Here is a 24313-nt window from a genome sequence, read left to right on the forward strand (position 1 = left end):
TCCAAAGTCAGAAAAAAACTGAGGATTTAGTTTTTTGGTTTTCTTTTTCTCTTTTGCTTAAGCTTGGTGTGGTCACGTTAGATGTAAAGGTTTTCCCAAATAACTGATAATAAAAGTTTTATTGCTACTCTCACTATACCATGGTTTATTTCCATCACTTTACTTATGTCTTTATTCTGTGCGACCATTTGCTGCCCCCTTTCTAATACTTCTGTTTCTATAGCAACCAGGCCATTTGTATGGATGCCGAATCATGGCAAAGTCACAACAAATATAATAAAAGTCCCTTTGCCGTATTGGTGATGAGTTGAGGCCAGAGCCTGCAGAACAGAAAAAATTCTTACATATGTTTCTAATACAAAGGAAAGACATGGCCAGAAAAGAATGAAATCTTCTCACATAAATATTAAAACATTCTGTGTCATTGACCAAAGGGGAAAATACAGGAAGTCTGTAACAACATGTTACAAGGATTAAAAGAGTAAAGTGCCATGTTTGTGTCACAGGGAAAATGATAAGCACCCCCTGCACTAGGCTTCCAGGAGTGTCACAAAGCCCTGGGAGGGAGGCAGAGCCATGTCACCGAGGGAGCCCTCTTGTCACCTCTTCCGGATTCTTACTGACCTTTCCCCCACGGCCTGAGCTGCCCCTTTTTCTGCCACGGAGGCCAAGGCCCCTTCCAGAACCCCATCATCCCCCGTGATGGCAGGGCATGACTGAGCAGTGGGTCTGGCTAGTTCCCCCTGCTTCCTGCTCCAGTACACAGAGCCAGTGTAGACGGTTGCCTGTTCCCAGTCTGCCTGAATTGCAGAAAGGGGTAGAACTTAGAACACATTCTCAGAATAATCTTTGCCTCTTCTGTGGTTATCACTTACTACTAGGGAGGGCGCCATTGAAAAGAGCTGAAAGGAAGAGAGTGAAAATAACCGAACATTTTTTGTCCCTTCCACCAGCCCCTGAAAAAAAGAACAGAAGACAAAGCTCATGGTCAGCTTTTATAAATGACCGTGCAGGGAGCCCTCGAAGGGGACAGCTTAAGAGCTGCCTCCACCCCCATTTGGAGAAGAGAGCTGTTAGCCACTCCCACTGTCTCCTGAGCTGGATCACGTGATACACAATGTGCTGAGTCCACAGCAGGCGGACTCTAATGTGGGAAACTTTAGTGAGATCCAGGTCTTCAATTACCGGATCCAAGAATGGCAAACACAGTACATCAATAAATCTTTGATACCTATGTGCAGGGTAGATACCATGATCATGAAGGTGGTTTTCCCAGGGCGAGTCTCATCCTTTGTACTCTGGATGCGCTGACCCCTGCGATTTCCCCAAATGAGGGACATTCGACTGCATAATTTGTGGTAGTGGGGGCCTGTGTTTGCACTTGCCCTTGTTTTAAAAAAAAATCTTTGAGGTCCATTTCTCTACTTTTTTCTTTTTTTTAATGAAAGCTTTCTTTACTTATTCATTTATTTATGGCTGCGTTGAGTCTTCGTTTCTGTGCGAGGGCTTTCTCCAGTTGCTGCGAGCGGGGGCCACTCTTCATCGTGGTGCGCGGGCCCCTCATTATCGCGGCCTCTCTTGTTGCGGAGCACAGGCTACAGACGCGCAGGCTCAGTAGTTGTGGCTCACGGGCCCAGTTGCTCCGCGGCATGTGGGATCCTCCCAGACCAGGGCTCGAACCCGCGTCCCCTGCATTGGCAGGCAGATTCTCAACCACTGCGCCACCAGGGAAGCCCCTCTATATACTTTTTAAATGCTTTTCATATCTGACAGTAAATCTCATAGCCATCTAAATTTAGGAAACGTTTGGCAGATTTTTAAACTTTAGGATCTAACCAGTTGTCTTTGGCCTCCCCTCCCTTTCTTACACTAGGAAAGACAAGAATTGACAAAAACACAGGGTCATCTTCTGCAGAACCCTCCAAATGGGAGTGAGAGCAGGACAGAGCAGGTGCGAATCCTGAGCACAACCTTGGCACACACCAGTTAGCAGTATTCAAACACAGCATGTCAGCAGTGTAGTCTTTTCTGTCTTCACCTATGAGTAGAAACAGGCACACCTCAGGCCAGAACTAGTACCTTGCAGGAGTATTTGCTGCTGGGGAGAGAGAATGCTTTATACAGCTGTTTAAACTACAGGGTTATAATTCATACATCACCTTTATTTTCTTCTGCTGGTTGACCACATTAGTGAAGCAGGATAATCAAGCTCATCTTTTTCTCCTCCAAGTAACATTGGTTGTTTTTTCTTCTGGCCCATCATCTTTAAATCTTCAATTTATCTTTTTCATCTCTGGTAGTAATTTTCAAGACTTTAGTATGTGTGAGTAATCAGTACATTGAATTTCCAGTGAAATTTTACTGTTTCAAAGAACAGATTCTAGTATGTCAGAGGACTTTTAGAGTTAATGGTAAAATCCTAGATTATTTAATATCATCCTATATTCTTCATAAAATTGTAAAACCAATGTTCAATATATTCTAATTCTAAATTAAATGTCCTAATAATCTCTATCACTTCAACTTGCCTCCAGACAGAGGTTATGAATTTAATGATACCCATAGTGAATTACTATTTCAAAACCTTCTAGAGAATGAAATTCCTCAACTATCTTCTCTAACTGTTCCAGAAAAATGTAGCAAGTCTCTTCTTTGAGAAAGTCTTTACTATATCTAAACTAATTCCCCCTATTACTATTAAATTACTATTCCTTCTTGATTTTTTCTTAGTGGAAATTGTAATCAGCTGACTTAACATTTCAAAAATAATGTTTAACTCCAAATGAGTAGTCCAAAAACCTATACCAAATTGGGATCACAAATGGAAAAAATATTAATGTGAACCTATAGAAAGTTCCATAGAAAGTAAAGTATTCCCGTTGAAGTCCAAAAAGTAAGAAGACAGGGTGCCAGTCATCTGCCAAATAGGTGATGTTCTAATATTATATTCCCACCTGCTATGAGTACTAACTGGAAAGAAATGTAACTCTCCAGATCCTTACTGACAGGAAATGGTATTTTCTACTGGTTTTGTGTCATCAGTAACAAAATGTATGGTCTGGAGAGCAATCAAAGTACAGCTGATGTCAACAAAGGCACACTAGAAAATATGATCTGAATTAATATTTGATAGTTTATGTGTCAGATCTGGGAATTGTGGGCCACCATCTGTAAAACAGTTTAGGGTTGGAGGCTACTTTCATCCCCTAATACAGGCTACTTTAACCTCATTGACATTAATTCTGCTGGGAAAGGACAATGATGGTGCTTCTTAAGAAGTAGATTTTCCTCACTCCTACTGGAAAGATGATCCATCGCACCATCCTCTGCCATGTCAGCTTCAGTGCTGGAATGATCTACATGGTAGAAAAGTTAGGGTCCCAAAGAACAACATCTAATTCCTTGACTCAGCAGAATCTATATCAAGTGTTGGTTCCAAAAAAAGAAAGTGTTGCTATTTCAAAACTGGATTCATTCCTCATGTGTTTAGCCTTCATGGAATGTTGCAGGCACTGGAATTTCAGAGAGGAAAAGATCTGGTCCCAATCTTTAAAGAACTCAGGGTCAACTGGAGAGACAGGCCGGCAAATAAAAACCTGATAAATGCTGAACTAGGACCATGTATTAGAAAAGTGGAAATGTAGAAAAGTGAATACCTAATTCTGTCTGGATAAGGCAAGGGACGGGACATTAAAAACCCAAGGGGGGTACTTCCCTGGTGGCGCAGTGGATAAGACTCCGCACGCCCAATGCAGGGGGCCTGGGTTCAATCCCTAGTTAGGGAACTAGATTCCACCTGCATGCCACAACTAAGAGTTCGAATGCCACAACTAAGGAGCCCCATGCCACAATTAAGGAGCCCACCTGCTGCAACTGAGGAACCCATGTGCTGCAACTAAGGAGCCCACCTGCTGCAACTAAGACCCAGTGCAACCAAATAAATAAATATCAAAAAAAACAAGGGAAGGGCTAAAGTGGCAGAGGGCACAGCACATACAGAGGTGCAGAGGCATGAGAGCAGGCCTGGAGAACATGACTCAGGAACAGAACATAAGGGAACATGAGACTGGATGGGCAGGAGAAAATGAACTTATGAAGGATCCTGCGTAGTCTGCTAGAATTGAAGATTTTGTTCTCTAGGAAATCGGGAGCCCTTAAAAGATTCTAAACTTGGGGGTGACCTTTGCATAGTAGAAAAGCCCCTTGGGAGCAATTTGGAGCTGTTAGCAAAAGATAAGGGGCAAGGACACTGGTTGGAAGCCTATGTAGTAATCTCTACTAGCAGTGATGAGGCTGTGCTCTAGGGGAGTAGAGAAGTTGGGGCCTCATCATAAACAAAGTTATTCTGGCAATAATATGCGGAAAACACTGGACATGAGGGAACCCAGAAACACTTATATTAGAATAATTGGAATAATGAATTGAATGCAATGAAAGTAATGAGAACCTGAATTAAGGCATTGGCAATAAGAAAGGAAAAGAGGATTTATACAAGATATATTTTAGTCATCATCCTGGGAGAACTTAGCAACTGATTGGATTTAAGACAATGAGGAGTTGTAAGTCAAAGGTTACTTTGAGATTTCAAGCCTGGAGGACTATCAACATGATGGTCCCATTCATAGAAATAGTGGTGGCCATGAGAAAGAGAAGTTGATTAACTCAATTTGAAGATGTTGAGTTTGAGGAGTCAATGAGACATCCTTGTGGATGAGACATCAAGGAAGTTCATCACTGGAGCTTGAGAGAGTCTAGAGAGGGAGACACGAGAAGATACATGAGAGGTCATATTACAGGTGCATTGGAAGTGAATGGGGGAAAGAATGAGAGTAGAAAACGCTTAGGACAGAACCGTGGTCAGCTCTATGTTTGGAGTGCAGAAGGCAAAGGAAGTGGTAAGGGCTGGAAAAGTAAGAAACTAAGAACAAAGCTTCATCAAAACTAAGAGAGGAACTTCAGGAAAAAAGGGATAGTTCCCAAAGCCAGTTGCTGCAGAGTGGTTAGAGAGGATGAGACCATTGATTTTGGCAATCAGGAAGTCATCCGTGAGAGTAGTTACAGTAAAGGGTGAAGGGAGAAGTCAATTTTAAACAGTTTGGGAATCAGTACAAATCTATAGAGAAAGGTCAGAAAGCTAGGGGAGTGAGTAGGAAAGTTAGGAAAAATGTCAAGAGAGAAGTTTTTATGGCACAAAATCACAGAGGGAGTGGAAAGGGAGGGATAGTATCAAAAATAATGAAAGGAAGAATTAGCCTTGTACATCCTCCTGAAATGGGGGTGGAGGGGGAGAACACATGATGATACTGAGAAACTGAGGTTGAGAAGCATGTTGTTTAAGGAATTCTTGTCAAATGGCTGCATCTTTTCAGTCTTGTAGGAAAGGAAGTAAAGTTTGACCCTTAAAAGAGTAGAAATGTTTGGGAAAAATCCCATGAGGAATCAAATAAGGTGCCAAAATATTACACTGCGAAAGATTCCAGGGCCCCATAGAGAATAATGTGAATTCGTCATGACTTTCTGTAGCACCCTGCAGCAACTCAGTAACAGCAGTGGAGTGACTGGCTATTACCAAAGAGTATGGTGTATGAGAGTAGACAAAGTCACATGAGGTGTAAGAATACTAGCAGAGGCATCATTGAAATGGTCACCGGAGGTCCAGGTGGAGTATGGAGGAAAATGACGTTAGAAAAGGCAACGAGCTGGTAACCGACTATACTGCTGAACTGAATGAATACGCATTTTCAGAACTCTAATGGAAAACTGATGAACTTATAAAAGTGCTAACAAAAGATCAAGATGAAAAAAAAATTAATTACATGGGACTGAGTGAACTGATGAGGATGATTATAATTTTTGTGACCTTCTGTTTGAATTAAAAAAAAAAAAAGGCAACGAGGAAAGATGATGGCTTGCAAACCAGATTCTCACGTGAGGGAGGCAGAGGCTTCTGGAGTGTTCTGCTCCTACCTCACTACCTGCAGTAGCTGTGTTTTTATCTGGAATACAAGGTCATCTCTTACGTGCTTTCATATGAAGGGGGGGAAATATCTGTTGCCAAAAATATTGTTTGAAAGCCATTAGACTAGGAGACAAGTGAGAGAAGATGGGACTAGACGTCCTAAAGAGGAGAAAGTCAGATCGTAGGGACTCGGGAAGATGGCTCATAAGGACGTGTGATCAATAAGGAGGATTCAGATATTGAGATCCTGGAGCTCTATCCACTCTGAAGGAAGATGGGGTCCAGCATCGGGGTCTTCTGGCAGAGAATGGAGGAGGATGGAACTGCTAGTAACTGGCATTGAGAGAGATGAAGAACCGTCAAGCCAGCATGTTAGGCGATTACGGCCATGATGTCAAAGGTGCCAAGGACAGCGAAGGGTTAGAGGAGGTAGGTTCAGATCCAAGTCCTGAAGTCAGTGAGGAAATGGAGGGACTTTGCAAAAACAGAAAACTATGGGTTTGAAGATGAGACAAAGCAGAAATAAATACAGAATATGGAACTTGAAATAGGAGTGATTTGAGATAAACAGCACTGCATACGGGGAACAAGGAGTATTCTAAACCCTTCTCTCTCCTTGCCCCAGGCAGGGATCGTGAGGGAAAATAGCTTCTGGTTGGAGAGGGTCCTGAGGTGTATGGTGTCATCAGGTTTCAGTTGGAGGAAGGAGACCAGAGACCTTTGTTGGAGGAAGTGGCAGTCAAGGGCAGGACCCTACAGTCAGAGAGCTTTCTCACAGAGAGCAAAGGAGGCCCGGGTGCCAGTGAGCAGCGCTGAGAGGAAGGCATTCCAGGAGGATGCTTTTTCAGGACCTAGGTTGGGAATGGGGACAAGACAGCTGTGTGCCTGGGGGCTTGGATGAATATCAGAGAAGTGAATGAAATAAGAGATGACAAGACAGGCCGGCGAGCCAGTGGGAAAGAACAAGAGCTGAAGAGACCAAATTTGCGGGTAGGAGGAACGTAGGGTTTAAAGGACTCCATTGTGGCAACCCAACGCCACGTTAAGGCTGATGACCAGCCCATCCTCATCACCCCAGGAGCCAGACTTAGATCAGTTGTTTCTTCAAAACTGAAGGTCAAGTTGTTTGTAAAAAGCTGGAACCTTGGGCTTCCCTGGTGGCGCAGTGGTTGAGAATCTGCCTGCCGATGCAGGGGACACGGGTTCGAGCCCTGGTCTGGGAAGATCCCACATGCCGCAGAGCAACTGGGCCCATGAACCACAACTACTGAGCCTGCGCGTCTGGAGCCTGTGCTCCGCAACAAGAGAGGCCGCGATTAGTGAGAGGCCCGTGCACCGCGATGAAGAATGACCCCCGCTTGCCGCAACTAGAGAAAGCCGTCGCACAGAAACGAAGACCCAACACCGCCAAAAATAAATAAATAAATTTATTAAAAAAAAAAAAAAAGCTGGAACCTTAGGTACAAATGGCTAAGGTGGGAGGGAAAAAAACACATTAGACCAGTTAAGCCCAACCCCCATTTTCCTAGATAGGAAGGAGATAAATGACTTACCCCAAGGTCGCCCAACTGGTTGCTTAGTGCTTGAGCCAGGACTTGACCCCAGGTACCCTGACCCCAAGACCACCCTCTTCCTACAGCTCCCACAACTGTCCCTGCTACTAGGGGTGGGCCTGAGGAGGGGCCTACACTGATGCTGTGACTTCGATGTGACGAATATTGGGAGACTCGTCTATCCTGTTCAGCTCTGGTGAAACTTTTTATGCTAAAAGACCAAAAACCTCACATCCCACCACTGCCAATGAGCTTTTGTTCCGGAGACATGATCTGTTTCAGAAACGCTGGCGTTCCTGTTGCCTGTTCCAATCTAAAGTCATTTCTTGTGTGTGTGTTTGTTCCTCTAGTGTCATTAGCCTCCAGTACGGTGGGCTTGGCTGGGCAGGTTGTTCACACAGAAACCACAGAGGTTGTGCTCACAGCAGATGCCGTCACAGGATTTGGGATTCAGCTGCAGGGCAGTGTGTTTGCCACAGAGACCCTCTCCTCTCCACCTCTGATTTCCTATATTGAAGCTGACAGCCCGGCAGAGAGGTGAGACGTTTTCTTTCACGGCATCGTTGTCTGCCCTGCATTTCTCGCTGGCTATCTTTGACTAGCTAATAAATTATGGAACAGTGCTCAATGCAGGAAATGCAAGGCGTGATGAACTCTGTTGATCAGGTTTGAGAAAGAATAGCGAGCATGAGTGCCTTTAGCAGATTTTTGTCCATTGGCGACTAGAGGCTAAATTAATTAAAAAGGAAAAAAAAAATCCATTAAAAAAATCTCTGAAGTCCAAACTTCATAATTTCTCTGCCATGGGGGAATGCACATTCATCATTACTATATATTGGTTCAGATCAGATTATAACAATACTACGGTGCTGAATTATTAATTACTTTTCTGGGATATTTCAAGATTCCCTTGCTCACATTTGTAGCCATGAAATGCAAGATTGTAAGACATTGCATATAACCTAATCACTTTGCTGTACACCTGAAACTAGCACAATATTGTAAATCAACTACACTTTTATTAAAAAAAAAAAAAAAAAAAGGAATGTAGGATATTGCAATTGATCTAATAGGATGCCCACAACATTAAATAAATAAGACCAAATGCTATTGGCCAGGATCTTGGCAACTTCAACTGGATAATTATTTACTCTATCTATGACCTATAATGTGTGGTTCTAAATTCAGATGTGGGGTGCTACAGATTGGAGACAGAGTGCTGGCCATTAATGGAATTCCAACTGAAGACAGCACCTTTGAGGAAGCCAGTCAGCTGCTCCGAGACTCTTCAATCACGAGCAAGGTCACACTGGAAATTGAGTTCGATGTTGCAGGTATGATCATATAATCTCAAGTCAGCTGTGTAGTCAGGAGTGGACAGCACGTGAATTATGTGGATTTTGTGGCAGGGGCTGGGGGAGGAACGACAAATTGTTTTTATATAACAAACGTGTTTTTGTTTCGGAGGTTCAAGGTGTCATTTTGAATTGAGCATTGCTTTTGTATTATTCATTAAAATGTCACCCCAAGAACAATTGAAAATAAATGTGACAAAATGAATAAGTAATAGCTGCTATAAACGTGATTAAAAAAATCATGTAGCCTTTATTCTCCCTGACTTTTCCCCTATATGCTAGAGAAACCATATTCTTCAGTCACAGGGACAAGAAATGCCTCTCTTTGACTCTTCCCACTGCAGAAAAAAATATGAAAGTTCTGTGGGGAACAATGAAAATTCATTGGGTGGATTTATTCAAGCCCAGTAGGTAAATATTTGGTCCCTAGTGTTAAAGAGAAATCGCACCAGACACTTGTTAAAAATGACAAGGGAGACTTTATTCAAGACTATTTCAATAGCGATCAAGATTTGCAATAGGAAAGAGAGACTGAACTCAGCGTCAAAAACAGCAAGTGCATTTGTATGACTTAAGTTTGGCCGTGGAAGGAGTCCTTGTCAGTAGCTAATAGGTGTACAGGTTTTAGAGGTCGGTGCTAGTTCCCATTTAAGAAAGTTGTCTTCTCTTAGTGAAATACTATCTCACAGACCCAATAACCTTTACCAATCAATAAAGATATGCTTTTGGACATAGGGATCACATTATCCCAACAAATATTTGCTGAATGTTTACTGTGGGCCAGTTACTATTCTATACAATGGAGATGCAACAGTGGACAGGAGAGGGGAAAAAAAAAAATCCCTGTCTTCATGAAGCTGATATTATAGCTGTACAGAAAGTTAATTTAAAAATTAGTAAATATAAATTTAGGCAGTAATAGTGCTCTGAGGAAAATAAAGCAGAATGGGGGTTAGAGAATGACTGTAGGGTTTTTTTTTTTTCCATAGGATAACTCTCTAAGGAAGAGACATTTCAGCAGAGATTTAAAGGTTGAGAAGGAGCCAGCCATGTCAGAATCTGGGAGGAGAGCATTCCAGTCAGCGGGAGCAGCCAGTGTAATAAGCTTGGTGGATTTGAGTAATAAGCTTGGTGGATTTGAGAAACAGCAAAAAGGGCTCTTGCTGGAGCATATAAGGGAGCTGGGGATAGGAGTCAGGTTTGGCTTTGGAGGTGGGATGGGAGAGGTTGGAACAGGCCAGTGCAGTGCCTTGGTACAATTTTATATTATATAAATGTAACGAAGTCGTGGAGCATGTTATGGAGGGGAGTGAGATAACCTGATGGATGTTTTGGAGAGATCCTTATGAAGTATAGGGGGGACAGTAGCAAAATTAGAAAAAAAACAGAAGGTTGTAGCAGAAGATTGGTGGCTTGGACAAAGTGGTAGTGCTAGAGATGGTGACAGAGAGTGAAGTTTAGGATGTGGCTTGAAGCAGAGCTAACATAACTTGCTTATGGGTCGGACATGGAAGATGAGAGAAAGGGAAGATCATAATGATCCTGAGTTATGAAGGTGAGTGGTTGAGCAGATAGCGATATCTTTAACTGAGAAGAAGACTTGAAGCGTAGAAATTTGGGGATAACAAAAAGAGTTCTGTTTTAAACATGAGTAGGCAAATCCACTGTCAATACTAGGCAAAAAAGGACAAGTACATCCATTCCTTACTCAAAAGACTGTTCCCAAGTACCAGTTACTAAGTGCTAGGCGCTGCGCTATGTTCAGATCATTGAAAGAAAGAATAGAAAGGATCGACATCGTCAAGGACTTAGTATCCAATTAGGCACAAGAAAGAACTGCTGAAAGATAAGAATAGACTTGCTGAAAGTGTGTTGCCACTGGAATGCAGAAGGAAGTGCCCAGGAGACTGCAGGCTACCTCCTGGAGCCTGGGATTGGGGTCTCTGCTGGAGAGCAGGACTGAGGAGTGACCAACACGGTGGTGATGGTTAAAGTCATGGAATAAAGGACACCACTAGGGAAAGAGTAGTGTTAAGAAGGGGACTGAGGAGGGGACTTTGCCTGAGGAATATTAAGATTTAAAGGGAAAGGACGCTAGTAAAGGAGACGATGAAGATGCTATAGGAGAAGTGGGAGGAGAACCAAAACTCTTTGGAAGCCAAAGCAAGAGTTTCAAGGCAAAAGTCACCATCAATAGCATAAAAGTGCTGTGGAGAATTCAAGTAAGAAAGGCAGGAAAGGAAATGTCCACTGGATTCGGCAATTAGGAAGAAAGACATCGTAGAGAAGTTTCAAGGAACTGGGGGACAGAAGTCAGATTGCAGGGAGCTGAGGGGTGAGGGAAGAAAGTGTGGAGAAGTACAGACAAGCTGTGCTTTTGTCTGCCAAGGGGTTTTGGAAGACAGTTTGGCAGGAAAAATGCAGGGAATAGATGAAAAGGACTGGAGGCCACCATGGGCTCCTCTTTTGAGAACTTCTGCAACATTTAGTTACGTACTCGGTGCTCTGTTTTATACTGTCCTATCTTCTTTTTTTTTTAAATTTATTTATTTTTTTTATTTATTTTTGGCTGTGTTGGGTCTTCGTTGCTGTGCGTGGGCTTTCTCTAGTTGCAGTGAGCGGGGGCTACTCTTCATTGCGGTGCGGGGGCTTCTCATCACGGTGGCTTCTCTTGTTGCGGAGCAGGGGCTCTAGGCGGGCGGGCTCAGTAGTTGTGGCTCGTGGGCTCTAGAGCGCAGGCTCAGTAGTTGTGGCTTATGGGCTTAGTTGCTCTGAGGCATGTGGGATCTTCCCAGATCAGGGCTCCAACCCGTGTCCCCTGCACTGGCAGGTGGATTCTTAACCACTGCGCCGCCAGGGAAGTCCTATACCACCCTATCTTCTAATCAGTGGTTCTTAACCAAGGTCAGTTTTGCCCCAGAGGACATTTGGCAGTGTCAAGACATTTAGCTGTAGGTGAAAGGAGATGGGACAACAGATAGAAGGGGATTCCGCATTCAGAGAGGTGTTAGTTTGTTTGGTTAAGACTGGAGAGATTTGAGCATGTTTGGGGCCCAAAATAAATGAGAGTGAAAAGAGATAATTGGTAGATACGGGTTTCCAAAGGGATGAGAAGGGAAGTCATCTAGAACATAGGTAGATAACTCATCTAAGACAGAAACTAGAAGACCTCTCCCTAGGAGTTTGAAGAGAAAGATGTGAGAATATAATTACATTTTTAGCTGTGTTTAGGAAGATCACGTAAGAACTGTCAAGCAAAGGTGAAAGGGTCAGCACCTTGGGGAGTTGAAAAGAATGATGAAGGTTTAGAATAGCTAATGGGGAAATGAATGAGATAACCAACCAGGCTCATGTAAAGGGATTTTCAAGCTGGGTGGTAGACCAAGCAGAGTCCAGAAGCTCTAAGTCTATAGCAGCATCAACCTGCATGGTCAAGTAGTTTTTTTGTCAGGAGACCTCAACTGCCAAAGAATAAAAGCAAAGACAGTAGATGATTAGATTGATCCAGAGGCTGAGATTTCCAGAGAAGTTTCAAAGAAGGAGCATGTAAGTCATAGAGGTTCAAATCGTTGCAGGAAGAGCAGAGGAATGATTATGATAATAGCATCAAAATGATCATGATATTTATCAAATGCTTACTCTATGGCATGTTACTTTTCTAAGCCCTGCCTGTGCATTAGCTCATTTAGTCCTTAAAACAACAATGGAGAAAGTTACTATTATTATGTCCCCAGAAAACGGAGATTCACGTTAACGGTAGGGCTGGGATTTTAACACAGGCAGTGCGGCTCCAAAGGCCACACTCTAAGCACTACGCATACTGCCTGTGCTTGAAAGAATCTAGGTTAGAGAGGGACGGAAATCAATAAAGGATCAGCATGACAGACCAAAAGGAAAGGGAGCAGTTAAGGAACTAGGAGTCTTCAGGAAGGAAAATGGGGGGGCGTGAGAGGAAGGGGATAGAAGGCTAGCAGCCAGGAGACTGAGGTCAAAGTGGCATATTAGAGTTTAAGATTTCAGAGGTCAAGTAAGGCTCAGGGTAGTGAGCTGCCGAAGTGAAGCGGAGCGGAGGCAAGTATCATTCAACCAGAGGTCTGGGAGTGGGGGATGCAGAGTGATGGGTGGGACACCCACATGGTGAAATCTCTCAGGAGGAGGGCAGGACTTGGAATGAGGAGGGAGTATGAACTAGCTGCTCCCGACATGCACAGTCCTTTCAGAGTCTCTCTGCAGTTGCTGTTCCCTCTGCCTGGGCAGCTCTTCCCCAGCATGTCTGGGTGGTTTGCTCACTTCATTCAGATCTTTGCTCAGATTGCTCCAAGAAGCCTTCCACGACACCTATCACTGTCTGTCCCCTTGCCCAGATTTATAGCTCTTCTTATCCCTTCTTATGCCATGATGTTATGGGCTATATTTATCTGTTTATTGTCTTGTCTTCTCCAGTAGGAAAATCTACGATGTCAGGGACGTTGTGCCTTTTGTTCAAGAATGTACCCCAGCACCCAGAATAGCGCTTGGAATACAGGAGGCTCTCAGCCAATACTTGGTGAATGAATGAATGAAGTACAATTGGCTTGAAGTACAGGATAGCGCTTGGAATACAGGAGGCTCTCAGCCAATACTTGGTGAATGAATGAATGCAGTACAGTTGGCACTCCCGAGGGACTAGGATCAGGGACTTCAATTTGCACCAAGAATTGATTTCATACCCATTGCTTCTCTGAGGTTCCTGGTCGCTTGGTGCTCCTTGTTTCTTCACATCTGCTCCCTTTGTCCCTGGACAAGTTTTCTCTGACTTCTGACTGTACATGATCGCCCCATCCTTGCTAACATCCCCAGCCATGACCAGCCATTTTTAACTTCTAATTCCCAAGAAAAAGCATCTAATTCGCCCAGCTTAGGTGTGGCATCTTCCCCTTCCCATCAGCTGTGGCCAAGCAGAAGCCAGTAAAAGACCTTAGAAGGATCAGTCAGATGGCACTGAGGGAATACCTTTCAAAGAAGGCTGTCCAGTGGTCCCAGAATGTACTTATTATAATTGTAGAACATTCATGGCGGGAGGACTATTATAATCCAATACCTTCATTTATTTATGAATGGGAAAACTGAGGTTCAGGTGGGGAAACTCAAGGTCATACAGCAAAGTGAATGGTAGATCCCGGCTCTGTTGACTTGCACCTGTCTTTTCCATATCGTATTACACTCCCTCTTCAAAACGATATTAGGGTTCCCAGCGTGAAACAGCAGGATTTCTGAGCCTCTGCCCTACTGACATTGTTTGTTGAGGGGGGGTGTCTATCCTGTGCACTGTAGGATCTTGAGCAGCATCTACTCACTACATTCCAGTAGTGGAATGGCCAGCACAATTGACCTTCTCCATAGCAGTGTCTACTAAGTATTTACTTGTGCTATACATGCATTTTTATTTTATGTGTATCACTCCTAATTGGCTGGATATGAACCACCATTTATTTCCAGTTCTTCCTCAGAAATATATTATACCCAGACACTAATTCTCAAACTATTGTATCTTAGAGATTACCTATCTCTATTTTATAAACATTCTAAGTGACACAGACAGTGGTTAAAAAGCTTGACGGTGAGTACACTTTTGCCTAAATCTATCTCTTTTTACATGGGTACCACTGTCGAAATTGTAGTAATGTTAAAGAGATTTTTCTTACGCTGAAGTTACTTATAACCCCATCATTCTAATAAACAAAAGTTTATTTTTTTATATTTCTTTACCAAAGTCCTTTACCATACATATAATTTTGTAAAGCTATAATCATAACATATGCACAGTTTACATTCTGCCTTTTTCAGTACTGTCTTTTAAATACCAGTGTACAATATCATGAATACTTAAAGTTTCTACTTTAATGCTGAAGTTACTTTGTTGGAAAAAATACAGCTTTGTCCTGGCAAGAAGCCTCAGTGAAAAATCCTATCAAATGATGTTTGCCATCATTACTAGAATCCCCAGTGTTTTTCTCTGTGTGAGTGGGAGTTAAACATTTACATTTGCCCCCATTATAATTCCTTAATTTTTTCAAATCTCACAAAGGTGTCCAGGTTGATGAATTGTGATGTGGTGGTTATCTTACTGTGCCAACAATGAATGCTTTGGGCAGAAAAAGCAGACCAGTTGGAAAGAAAGAGGCCTTTGTTTACCCAAATGTGTTTTTAATTACAGTATTAACAAAGATAAAGCAAAACCAGGGAAGCACAGAATAATCACATGGGAGTCTAAGAAAATAAATGTTCTGTTTACTTACTCTAAACCTGTTGTTTCTACAAATATTGGATCTTCTTCCTCTTTATTAGTATTTCCTTAAGAAACCCCAAATTAAATGTCCCTTGGCTTTAACAACCAAGTAATTGTATGGGGGGAAAAATTACCAAATAGAAAATAAATCATGTTGACATTTAAGATTAAAATGAAGCCACAGCTTGATCAAAGAGATTCATATGTTGATATTTATTCATCATTATAAATATTTCAAATCTTTTATAGTCAAAAGTGATCTATTACTGTTTTCCAGGAAGTGATAATGTCTCCTTCAGTGTCATTAACAATGTGTTAATCTTGGTCAAGATTCCCTACATTAAAAATGTAAAGCAGGGGCTTCCCTGGTGGCACAGTGGTTAAGAATCCGCCTGCCAATGCAGGGGACGTGGGATCGAGCCCTGGTCCAGGAAGATCCCACATGCCACAGAGCAACTAAGCGCGTGCACCACAACTACTGAGCCTGCGCTCTAGAGCCCGCGAGCCACAACTACTGAGCTTGTGTGCCACAACTACCGAAGCCTGCGCGCCTAGAGCCTGTGCTCCGCAACAAGAGAAGCCACTGCAATGAGAAGCCCGCACACTGCAACGAAGAGTAGCCCCGGCTCACCGCAACTAGAGAAAACCCACACGCAGCAAAGAAGACCCAACGCAGCCAAAAATAACAAATAAATAAAATAAATAAATTTTTTTTAAATGTAAAGCAAAATGTTGCTATCGTAACTATTTTAGATCTGTGTTTTCCAGGCCCTTATGAATCAAAGACTCACTTGTATAGCATCTTGGGCAAGATGTCATATACATAGGTGGATACACATATACATACGTTATGCTCCCCTGCCCTTTCACAGAGAATGTTTTCGTAAAACGGATAACACTAAAACAAACATACATGAAATGAGTTCTCTAAATAGCAAAGCTGTTCCTCTAAAACTTCTAATACATTTACTTATGGACCACTTGGCATACTTCATCCAAGCAATGGAAAATTTATTCCTGCTACAGTCACAAACATTGTATGGGGGCTTGCTGTTTGGCTCCCATCCCGTTTCCTCTACTGGATCAACGTGTTCATTAAGAGATCTTTCAGTTGCAAGCCACAGAAATGCACTCAAGCTAATTTAGACAGAAGAGAGGCATTTCCTGGAAGCACACTGGTGTTTCACAGCCTTTGAGGACGGGGAATAGGCAGCCCCTAAGAGCTAGACCCAGGGGCTGTCAAGGCTAACTGGCTCTCTCCAAGACCTCACACTCTCTCCTCAAGTACACTTGTTTCTTTCTGCCTACTCTCTGCAGCCTGGCTATTGGTGCATATGGGCCAAACTAGCCTCTTCCAAATACCCTCTCTGCCCCCAGTCTGCATGCTAATTCCAAATTCCGAAACTTTCTCTTTTGGTGGTGGGAAGGAGGTAGTAATTAGCCTTCACAAAAATTCAGAAAAGAGATGAAAGGAAGGATTTGAGAGATCTTTTAGAAGTAAATATTTGTGATACTTGGAGCACCTGAAGTAAGGAAGTAAAGCATACCAAGGTGGTTATTACTTAACCTCATTTCTCTTTTTCTACCCCAATATATTAAAATTAGCCAGTCTTTTTGAAATCTACTGGGGGAAATAACTAATTTTATCTAAGTTCCGATTGGGAAATGGGAAGGATACAAATTCTTCATGAATAAATAAATAAATATATGTTGTTACTTCCTGGTACATCTTAGTTGAGTCTTAGTTGAGGACAACATCTGTGACACTCAAGGGGCCACACCTGACAGGACAGGAGAATTAAGAAGAGAGGGAGGAAGTGGGAGAAGGCGACAGATTCCCTCACGCCCCAGTGAAGTGAGGAAAGAACTGGGAAGAAGGAAGAGGCCAGAGGGGGCAGACTTGCCTTTACCCAGCAGCCCCGGCTGAAACTTAGCAGGGCAGTTTGGGGAACCTTCTTTACAGATGACTTTCTAGAAGGCTGGAGGGCCCAGGAAAATCAAAATTTTATTGTGTTCTCCAGTTTGTCTATGGCAGTTACTCTGAGTTGGAAGATCAGGTTCTGGTCTTATAAAAGGTTTACTGCCTAAATTCTTCATGGGCAAGTAGAAAAGGCCAGGAAGAGCAGGGTAAGGCAGATCAAGGAAGGAAGTACTCTGTTTCCATGAGGCCACCCCAACTTTCACCTCTGCTTTGCAGAGACTCAAAACGTGTTAAAAATGTGATTAACAAATTGGACCAGGGGCCTGAGGACCTAATAGTTCTGCCCACATCACAGCAGCTGTAGTTAAATCTTTGTGGCGGTTTGGGAGCTAGCTTGGTGCAAAATCAAGCAGAAAAAGTGGTTTCACTCCGCCATCCCACAAGCCTCCCCTTATGCTAATGTTTCCTTTGTTTCTTGCCAACCCTTCCCACCCCTTTCTAAAACCTTCAAGAAAGGATTATAGTCATTAGCTACTTAGTGTGAATAGATGTTATCTCTTCAGAGGATATTTCCATTTTAACCTTGTCTCGAATTGAAGGCCTCCCAGAGTGTTAGAGGAATTTTAAGAATATATTTAAGAATATGTAGCAATTCTTTTCTTTCTCAAATACTAGTCACGCCCTGGTAAAATCACAGTAGATCTATCCAAGGTTGAGAGTCGGAGCAGTACACACCGCTTCCCTCTCTGTTGCTACATTAGCTTACTTCTCTACTGCTTGGCCAACATTTGAGCCCAACTTCGCTCTGTTCCAATGCCCCCTGCCCTCCTGCTCCTCCTTGAAACCTCCCCATGATCCAGAAACTAGAAGGTCATCCTTGGTGCAGTGGGACCTCCTGGGTCCCTTTGTTCCAACTCTGCTCAGCATTCAGTCTGGTTGGTTGTGGTCAGGACCATTCTGGTTGTGAGATATTTTGAATATCACTCCTGCTTCTACACCTTTAAGTGTACTTTTCCACATTTACCTTACAAATTCAGGCACACCTGTCCTCCTCCAAATCAATAACCATCATAGCTAACTGAAATCTTTCCTGAAATCGATCTCCCCCAGCTATGAATGAAAAAAAAGAAAGCACTGCTGAATAATAAACTCTGCAAAAAATATGGTTGGGGGGAGAAAAGAATATAACTACTTTTGGTTCTTCAACTTTAATATACCTAAGAATCACCTGGAGAATATGTTTAAAATGCAGATTTCTAGGCCTTGTCTTCAGAGATTCGGATTCCACAGATCTGAGATGATTCAGGAATCTATATTTTTAACTTGCATCCTAGGTAAATTTGATGGAGATGCTGTCTGAATCACACTTTAAAAACATGGAACTCGACTGTTGCTGTGAATTATGCACTGTTGCCTGTGGATAGGACGTCTGTTCTTCACAAGGAGCTTAGTTTATCAGGATTTTATGTCAATTCCTACAACTTTAACTACAGATGATGATGATGATACAAGTATTCCTGATGCATTTTCATTGACTGGTGCTCCAATCTTCCTAGTCTTCTATAAACACATTCTTTTTTATTTTGAAATTACAGAGTCTGTCATCCCGAGTAGTGGAACATTTCATGTAAAGCTCCCTAAGAAACACAGTGTGGAACTTGGAATAACCATAAGTTGTAAGTACAAGTGATATCTTTTAAAATGCAGAGTTTTAGGAAGACATTAGAAAAGTGTATTCTCAAATGGTTTACAGGTGTGGCAAATGTTTTAAGTTTCATTGCCAAGTTTCTACCTAATGGTACAAAAATGTGGAGCCGGTCACCCTCCAGCGCTTAATAGCTGTGTGAACGGGGAAGTTACTGTAACTCTCTTCAGTCTCAGGTTTCTTCACCTATAAAATGGAAATAAGGATATCTGCAAAATATCCTCATTTTGTAGGTTATTCAAAGTATTAAATAACATATTTATATACCTAGTATAGTCCCTGGCAAATAATGAGTACTCAATAAATATGTCTCACACACCCCACATGAATAATTAGATGGCATATGAAGGCATAGAGGTTCTCTACATTTTAACATACTGTAGATTAAGTTTTCACAGTAATCTATTGAGACTATCTTCCCATCTGTCCACTATGCATCTGTAATTCATTTTGCAAGAATGAAATAATGTCTTTTTCTTTAGTAACTTCCTGAATTCCTCCATGGTACAAGGTGCCTGGGTAACCAAGCCAAAAAGAAAAGGAGGACATATAAATGTGTTTAATTCCCTCTTTTCCTCAGGCTCTAGATTTATAAGTGCTTTGGTAAAACAACTTTGAAAATTTGAGCCCCAGTGGAAATTTATAGAATGGAAATTGAGGTCTCTGTGCTTTTAATATCCATCAACTAAGTTCATCCATAAACGCTCCAAGAAAACGAAGCACATGATTAATGCATGAAGACCAAAGGAGACCTAGAAGCAACGTCTGTGACCAAGGTGTGGTCCCTTCCAGAGAGTGACAAGGCTTCATGAAGGTGCCTCACTACACTCTGTCGGACAGCAGTTACGTCAGTGGCTAAGGCAAAAACAAAGAGTTCTCAAGTGGGTGTATGAAATGGGAGCTGTCCAATTCAACTTTGACCATATACATTTAACACCGAAAATGAAGTTTTGTTAATAACCAATAAATCACATATATCTAATGCAACACCAAAAATAGTGGTACTACAATATGGAATCAATGTTCAGAACAAGAAGCCATGTGTATGAGAGCCTGTATCTCCCCCAACCCCCAGTACTGGGAGAAAAGTAGGACTGATGGATCTGACGTTCCTCTGTAGAGTCAGTAGAAAGATGAAATGGGATTTTGGAGACTCCAGACCTATTCTAGTTGCTACTACAGTCATTTACGCCTTTAGCTGGGTCGCTTCCCCTTTCGGTCTGTTCATTACGAAGCAAAGATGGTATGCCACTGTTCTGTCACCAGCTGTGCTTGCTGAGATTAAGGGAGAGCTCATCAGAACTTACTCTTCTAAAAGTATTTGGGGCTCCACGTGGCTTCTGCAGCCCCCATGTAACTTTAACCCTGCTCTCATTTATCCTGTCTATTCCATTCCATTCATTTATTCCATCAGAATTGGCCGTGAACGTGGTACCTCTTGGAGTTGCGCAGTGTAGAGCCTGCTGGCTGCACGCAGAGACCCTGCTTCCACCCCATTCTTTCTTCCTCCTGCCTCCATTCAATAAAGACACTCTGAGTGCCACGGCCCAATACTAAGTTTTGAGTCCTTAGAAATGCTTACTACTGGTGCATCTACAGAAGACACCTATTCCTCAGAAGCTCCTCTTACCACACAGTTTGCCACACTGTAATTTTACTCTCAAATTTTACTTAAGAGGATGGTCTTTTTTAATGCAATAGATTTATTCTTTTTTATTTGAAAAACAGTTTTATTTATTTTATTTTCCATTATGGTTTATCACAGGATATTGAATATAGTTGCCTATGCTATACAGTAGGACCTTGTTGTTTATCCATTCTATATATAATAGTTTGCATCTGCTAATCCCAAACTCCCAATCTTTCCCTTCCCCCTCCCCCTCCCCCTTGGCAACCACAAGTCTGTTCTCTATGTCTGTGAGTCTCTTTCTGTTTCATAGATAAGTTCATTTGTGTCATATTTTAGATTCCACATATAAGTGATATCATATGGTATTTGTCTTTCTCTTTCTGACTTACTGCACTTAGTATGATAATCTCTAGGTCCATCCATGTACATAGCTGCAAATGGCATTATTTCATTCTTTTTTATGGCTGAGTAATATTCAATTGTGTGTGTATGTATGTGTATGTATATATATATATATATATCCCGTATCTTCTTTATCCATTCATCTGTCCATGGACATTTAGGTTGTTTCCACATCTTGGTTATTGTAAATAGTGCTGCTATGAACCTAGGGGTGCATGTATCTTTTTGAATTATAGCTTTGTCCAGATATATGCTCAGGAGTGGGATTGCAGGATCATATGGCAACTCGCAATAGATTTATTCTTAAAAATTAATATACATAAAAATGTAATTTAACTATAAAGGAGAGTATCCCTTTAAAAACTAATCCTGTGATAGACTCCTTTTTCAAAGTCAGTATTTATATGTTCAGTTTGTTTCAAGTGTGGCCATGTACACACAACTGCAAAATATTTTATTCACATAAAGAATCATATAAAATTATGCTTTATGATGATGTTACATATGTACTAAAACTGATTTTAATACCAATCATGGAAACTATCCCAAAACCCCACAAAACTGCTTGAATTTTAGCCAGCTGTAGGCTAAAGCTATTCGTGGAAGCTAAAAGTTTCGTGCCATTCCTGGATGGAGAAATGATACGTAAGCTCATCAGACATGCCTGTCAGTCCTTCTAGAGCTCCAGCTCCATTTACACAACTAATCATCACCATCCTGAGTTTGTGTCTCCTCATGGAAAATACTCATATTTGCCAGATGAGAAAGCAGAATTTGCTAAAGAAAAAAAAAAAAGAATCCATTTTCATTGTTACGAAATAGTAAATTCCTGAGGTCTAGCACAGTTCCTGGCACCTACAAGATGCTTGTTTAATCCCTGTCTTCGTTGAAGGAGTAGATGAGGAGTTTGTAAACAGTGTTCTTCTAACCAGTGTGCCCCCCAGAAAGTGAGCCTCTGAGGGTGATGCGGAACATAGATGTTTGTGCAAAGTCTGTTGCATGAACTGAAGAAGCATGAACTTGGAAAATGATGAAGAGCAAGGACTCAGAGCCCAGACTGCCCCACTTCCCAACTCTCTTGACCTCTCTGTTGTGAGTTTCCTTGTCTATAAAATGGTGTGCTCATTACCTTCTTTGTAGCATTGTTGAGAAAATTAAATGAGTTAGTTTATATAAGGTGCCCAGAACACATTGTGAACCGTAATGAATGTTAATTATTATAATGATCGAAATTTATTTTCCACATAGAGCCTCATGAAATATTTTAAGCAAGGCTCTCCCCCAGAAAATGTAGTGCCAGTCATAATTATCCTACCTAAGTAGGAAATCAAAGGACCCTCTTCTCACTCATACACACACAGGTACTGTTAGGGAAACTGAGGCACTACAGGGGTTTATGAATGTTTCTATCTTTATACAAAGTCCTCTTTCTGTATCTTCATCTTGTGAAAGCTCTGAGTAGTGAGAAATAGGCCTCCATTCTCGGGGAGCGTACCATCAGAGCCTTCACACTTGGCTTAAGGCTCACTCTTCATACCTAATTGACTGAGAAATGAGTCCCTCTGATTTTGGATGTGGTGAGCAGTTTTAGACTAATTTTCTTAAGTTCCTGATGAGACATTCATAGCACATTAGCATCAGGCATTACTTTTATAGATTTTATTGCTATGATATGGAGTAATTTATTATAGCAAATAAAGTAGAACAGCCAGGCAGAAGGATGCAGTTTGGGACAAGAAGCAACGTCCTGAAGCTCTGACACCTCAGCCAATCAGAAACCAGAGCCCATACCCTCCAATGCAGCTCATCTGCCTTTCAAGTCAGAGAACTGTGGTTGTCTCTGCCACGTGTAGTTGTCAGTAAAGACATTTCGGTATCGATGTTTTCTTTTGAGGTTTTATTACAAGGCAGTTCTATCTACTTTGTACCGTGCATGGCACTAAGCAGTTTATGTGTGTTTTCTCATTTAATCCTGAAAGTGGCCCTATAACATCTGTGCCCATTTTACACAGCTGGATAAGCTGCCCAAAGACCCAGAGCTAATAAAAGGCCAAACAGGGATTCACACGCTTTCTGTCTGACTTAACACTGACTGTGTTAATGTTAACACTCATCCCTGTCACCATCTGATTGATGAATCTTCCCAGATCCTATACTAGAAAAGCAAAAGACAGCATTTTGTGAGTGCAGTTAATTTGTTGGCTTTCCATTTTAGTTGTGACTGAATTGTCTGCAGGAACAAAGCCTTGCTTTATTTTTTGTAAAATCATAAAGCAGCCTTTATAACAAGAACAAGTCTGTCATTTTTGCCTTAAGTCTTAAATGTATTTAGAAGAGAAAGGTTCATGGTTTTTTGCCAACTTTGCAATAAAAACTCTACTCACTGGTCCATTTCAAATCAAATAACCAGTTTTACTTGCCAGGTAGTATATATATATATATATATATATATATATATATATATATATATATATGTGTGTGTGTGTGTGTGTGTGTGTGTGTGTGTGTGTGTGTATATACGCACATATTTATATGGTTACAATGAAAGTAAAATTGAATGATTGTGTGAGTGTGTGTGTGTGTGTGTGTGTGTATATACGCACATATTTATATGGTTACAATGAAAGTAAAATTGAATGATTGTGTGAGTGTGTGTGTGTGTGTGTGTATATACGCACATATTTATATGGTTACAATGAAAGTAAAATTGAATGATTGTGTGAGTGTGTGTGTGTGTGTGTGTGTGTATATACGCACATATTTATATGGTTACAATGAAAGTAAAATTGAATGATTGTGTGAGTGTGTGTGTGTGTGTATATACGCACATATTTATATGGTTACAATGAAAGTAAAATTGAATGATTGTGTGAGTGTGTGTGTGTGTGTGTATATACGCACATATTTATATGGTTACAATGAAAGTAAAATTGAATGATTGTGTGAGTGTGTGTGTGTGTGTGTGTATATACGCACATATTTATATGGTTACAATGAAAGTAAAATTGAATGATTGTGTGAGTGTGTGTGTGTGTGTGTATATACGCACATATTTATATGGTTACAATGAAAGTAAAATTGAATGATTGTGTGAGTGTGTGTGTGTGTGTGTGTGTATATACGCACATATTTATATGGTTACAATGAAAGTAAAATTGAATGATTGTGTGAGTGTGTGTGTGTGTGTGTGTGTATATACGCACATATTTATATGGTTATAATGAAAGTAAAATTGAATGATTGTGTGAGTGTGTGTGTGTGTGTGTATATACGCACATATTTATATGGTTACAATGAAAGTAAAATTGAATGATTGTGTGAGTGTGTGTGTGTGTGTGTGTGTGTATATACGCACATATTTATATGGTTACAATGAAAGTAAAATTGAATGATTGTGTGAGTGTGTGTGTGTGTGTGTGTGTATATACGCACATATTTATATGGTTACAATGAAAGTAAAATTGAATGATTGTGTGAGTGTGTGTGTGTGTGTGTGTGTGTATATACGCACATATTTATA

General features: G+C 41.4%; 1 protein-coding gene and 1 non-coding gene across 4 annotated transcripts in view; both read left to right on the forward strand.

Annotated features, from left to right (window-relative positions):
- The window catches only part of GRIP1 (glutamate receptor interacting protein 1), a 736800-nt gene that overhangs the window by 641197 nt on the left and 71290 nt on the right, over nucleotides 1-24313 (forward strand). For all 3 annotated transcript variants that reach the window (XM_057557420.1, XM_057557421.1, XM_057557422.1), the window contains 3 exons: nucleotides 7863-8049; nucleotides 8701-8846; nucleotides 18652-18732. In XM_057557420.1, the coding sequence (XP_057413403.1) occupies nucleotides 7863-8049; nucleotides 8701-8846; nucleotides 18652-18732 (414 nt within the window). The remainder of the gene's footprint in view (nucleotides 1-7862; nucleotides 8050-8700; nucleotides 8847-18651; nucleotides 18733-24313) is intronic.
- On the forward strand, nucleotides 1228-1390 carry LOC114237647 (U1 spliceosomal RNA). The gene has a single exon (XR_003623186.2). It is a non-coding gene; the product is annotated as a U1 spliceosomal RNA (small nuclear RNA).

Source organism: Balaenoptera acutorostrata, chromosome 11, assembly GCF_949987535.1.
Source record: "Balaenoptera acutorostrata chromosome 11, mBalAcu1.1, whole genome shotgun sequence".
NCBI lineage: Eukaryota > Metazoa > Chordata > Mammalia > Artiodactyla > Balaenopteridae > Balaenoptera > Balaenoptera acutorostrata.